Here is a 3,077-nt window from a genome sequence, read left to right as displayed (position 1 = left end):
AAAATTATGCAGCAGATGATTTGAACTGGACTGGCACCCCGTTCAGTCATACTGCTATGTGATCACTGTGGTAAAATAAGCTCTTTGGAACCTGCTATTAGTCTCATAAAGTCTCAAATATTCTCACAGACATGGATGTGAGTGGGAGAAAGGGAAGTTAAAATAGAAAGCAAACCCTCTCAAGCCGAGTCTCAAGTTGTTTACTTTTGTTCTTTTTCTTTTAGAGTAAGTCAGTGATTAAATGTCAAAGAAATGGACAACTTTACCTCTAGGAGCACATTTTTTCTCATGGGATTCAGTGATATTCGGGAGATCCAGATCTTTCATGCTGTGCTCTTTTTGCTAATTTACCTGGCAGCCGTGCTTGGGAATCTTCTTATCATCACACTCACCACCAAGGATCATTGCCTCCACACACCAATGTACTTCTTCCTGAAGAACTTATCCTTTCTGGATGTTGGCCTCATTTCCATCCCTGTCCCCAAATCCATCATGAACTCTCTGACTAATGACAACACCATTTCATTCCTTGGATGTGTTTCACAGGTATTTTTCTTTTTCCTCTTAGCCACTACAGAAGTAGTGCTACTCACAGTCATGTCCTATGACCGCTATATTGCCATCTGCCACCCACTCAGGTATGACATTATCATGAACCATGGAGCCTGTGTGCAGATGGCTGCCTCTTCATGGCTCAGTGGAAGTCTCAATGCAATTCTGCACACAGCTTTTACCTTTTCCACACCCATGTGTGGATCTCCTGAAGTTCATCAGTTCTTCTGTGATGTCCCACAATTGCTCTCTCTAGCTTGTTCATTTAACACTGGGGAATTAGTAGTCATTGGGCTCAGCCTAGTGCTAGATTTTGGCTGTTTTGTGTTTATTGATATATCTTACATTCACATCTTCTCCACTGTTTTAAGGATACCCTCCAGACAAGGCAGATCCAAAACTTTCTCCACATGCTTGCCACACCTCCTTGTTGTGACTTTGTTTCTCTCTTCTGGGTATTTTGCCTACTTACGCCCATTACCCAAATCTCCATCACTTTTGGATTTGTTAATTTCGGTATTCCATACTATGGTGCCACCCACCATGAACCCCCTCATCTACAGCCTGAGAAATAAGGATATGAAGATGGCACTAAGGAAACTGAAAATAACTGGATATTTTCAATCAAATTAGAAGAATTAATTTCACATCCATCATGATCTTTTAATTCACTGACATAATTATCTGAGATATTGGTGGCACATTCTGACAGTAATATTAAATGTGTAGAGTAAGATTATCATGGAAAACTTGGTTTTACTTATTGAAGTGGTACTAATAAGCATGATGCCTGTCCAGACCAAATGGATGACAAAACCAATAGGGTTCTAATTGAAATTGTAAAGATATATGTTGCCCTTATGTTTATCATCCTAATGGGAACACCATGTTATGTGACAACTGGCAAACTGGGCAGGGTGCTAGGACATCAGATATAAACTCCAGCTCTCCCAGGCAGACCAATTTTATTGTCACTGTTAGCAAATGCGATACCTGAAATTCCTGTTGGATGATGTATATAATTCATTCTCAAATTAAAGAAACCAGGTAGAGGTAAAGTGAACACTGCAAAACATTGCAAATATAACCAAATGCAATTCAATTGTACAAGTTAAAATGGCTAATTTTATGCTATGTGGATTTCACCTTATCAACAAGACAAAAACAAAAACAAAGCAACAGTCTGTTATCTGTCTTCCCCTTTTCTTTCTCAAACCTACAACATGGCATTTTCTGGTATAGCTTGTGCCTGTGCAGTCCAGTGAGAGAAGACACATGTACTAACACCTAGCTTTGTTATATACACATATATTTGCTCTTGCTAATATTAAAACAAGCTCCTGGGTGCATGGAGTAAAGGGGCCAAAAACAAACATACTTAGCATGAAGGCAAGTGTAGGGAGGCAATTTGCACTTTTGTAAAGGAAATATCTACACTTTATTTTAAAGGCTAAGAAGGAATTGAATCTGGAAAATGGGGAAGAAAGCTGATGTAAAACATACTGGAAAATGAAAACAAACAAAAACCAAAACCAAAGGGCAACAGTGGGTTATAAAAGATGTGTGACTGATATGGGACTGAACTACAATGGCCCTTGTCCTGAAAGACAATGAGAAAGACATAAGGGAAGAACTAGAATAAGCAGAGGGCAAGGAGGCTGATCAAGATTCTAAGAGGCTCAAAACATGCAGTGAGAGATGAAGCTTTGATCAAATGTTGAGAGGAAGAGAAGATAGATACAGGAAATTTCAATCACATGACTTAGATATGTTTAAGGAAGTAAAAACAAAAGTCAAGAAAATTGAGTTTGCAAACCATGAGCTTTAGATCTACAACTTCTGGAAATACAATCCACTATGATCTTTTCTTTGTTCCTAATCTAGTGATAAATTTTCCTTCTTTTGTACATTTCTTCATGAGAACTCTTTTGCCTAAGATTGCTTCAGGCTAGCTCAGTTTCTCTACATGTGCTTCCTGAGCATTACATCTCTCCAGTACAGTACTTACTTCTTAATTAATCTTTGCTCCTGGAATACAGTTGCTTCACAATATTGTGTTAATTTCTGCTGTACATTAAAGTGAATCAGTTATATGTATACATATATCCCTTCTTTTAATGCTAATTTTAATTGCAATTTGACATATATTTCTGTAAGTCTTTGATAAATGTCTCTTTCCTTGACTAAATTGTATTATCCTGGAGGTATGCTTAAATCTTTAGTGAACAGCTTGTTGTGTTGTCTAGAGCAGACATTCAGTAAGTGTTTTCTAATACATGGATTAATGGACAATACATACTTCTTTTCCTATTCCCATAAAATGTTGTTATTATTTATTTTTTTAAATTGATATCTTGCTTATACTGTCCATGTTGGATGTATTCATGATTATGGTGATTATTAAAGGTATTTTTCAGTCTGAAAGTAAGTTCCTAGCAAAAAAACCTCTCATTATTAAAATTAAAATTAATTTAAAATGAATCAATGGACTCAGTTTATTAGTAATGCAAGCTCAAACATGTTTC

General features: G+C 36.9%; 1 protein-coding gene across 1 annotated transcript; it reads left to right on the top strand.

Moving 5' to 3' along the window:
• Positions 1-252: 252 nt before the first annotated feature.
• On the top strand, positions 253-1,185 carry LOC122440878 (olfactory receptor 14A16-like). Its single transcript, XM_043467560.1, has one exon. The coding sequence runs from the start codon at positions 253-255 to the stop codon at positions 1,183-1,185; it is 933 nt and encodes a 310-aa protein (XP_043323495.1).
• The last annotated feature ends 1,892 nt before the right edge of the window (positions 1,186-3,077 follow it).

Source organism: Cervus canadensis, chromosome 4, assembly GCF_019320065.1.
Source record: "Cervus canadensis isolate Bull #8, Minnesota chromosome 4, ASM1932006v1, whole genome shotgun sequence".
Classification (NCBI taxonomy): domain Eukaryota; kingdom Metazoa; phylum Chordata; class Mammalia; order Artiodactyla; family Cervidae; genus Cervus; species Cervus canadensis.
This window is presented reverse-complemented; position numbering and strand designations above follow the sequence as displayed.

What these genes read in the sequence shown, in the direction of transcription:
- LOC122440878 (XM_043467560.1), top strand. Translation starts at nt 253, where the DNA reads ATGGACAACTTTACCTCTAGGAGCACATTTTTTCTCATGGGATTCAGT.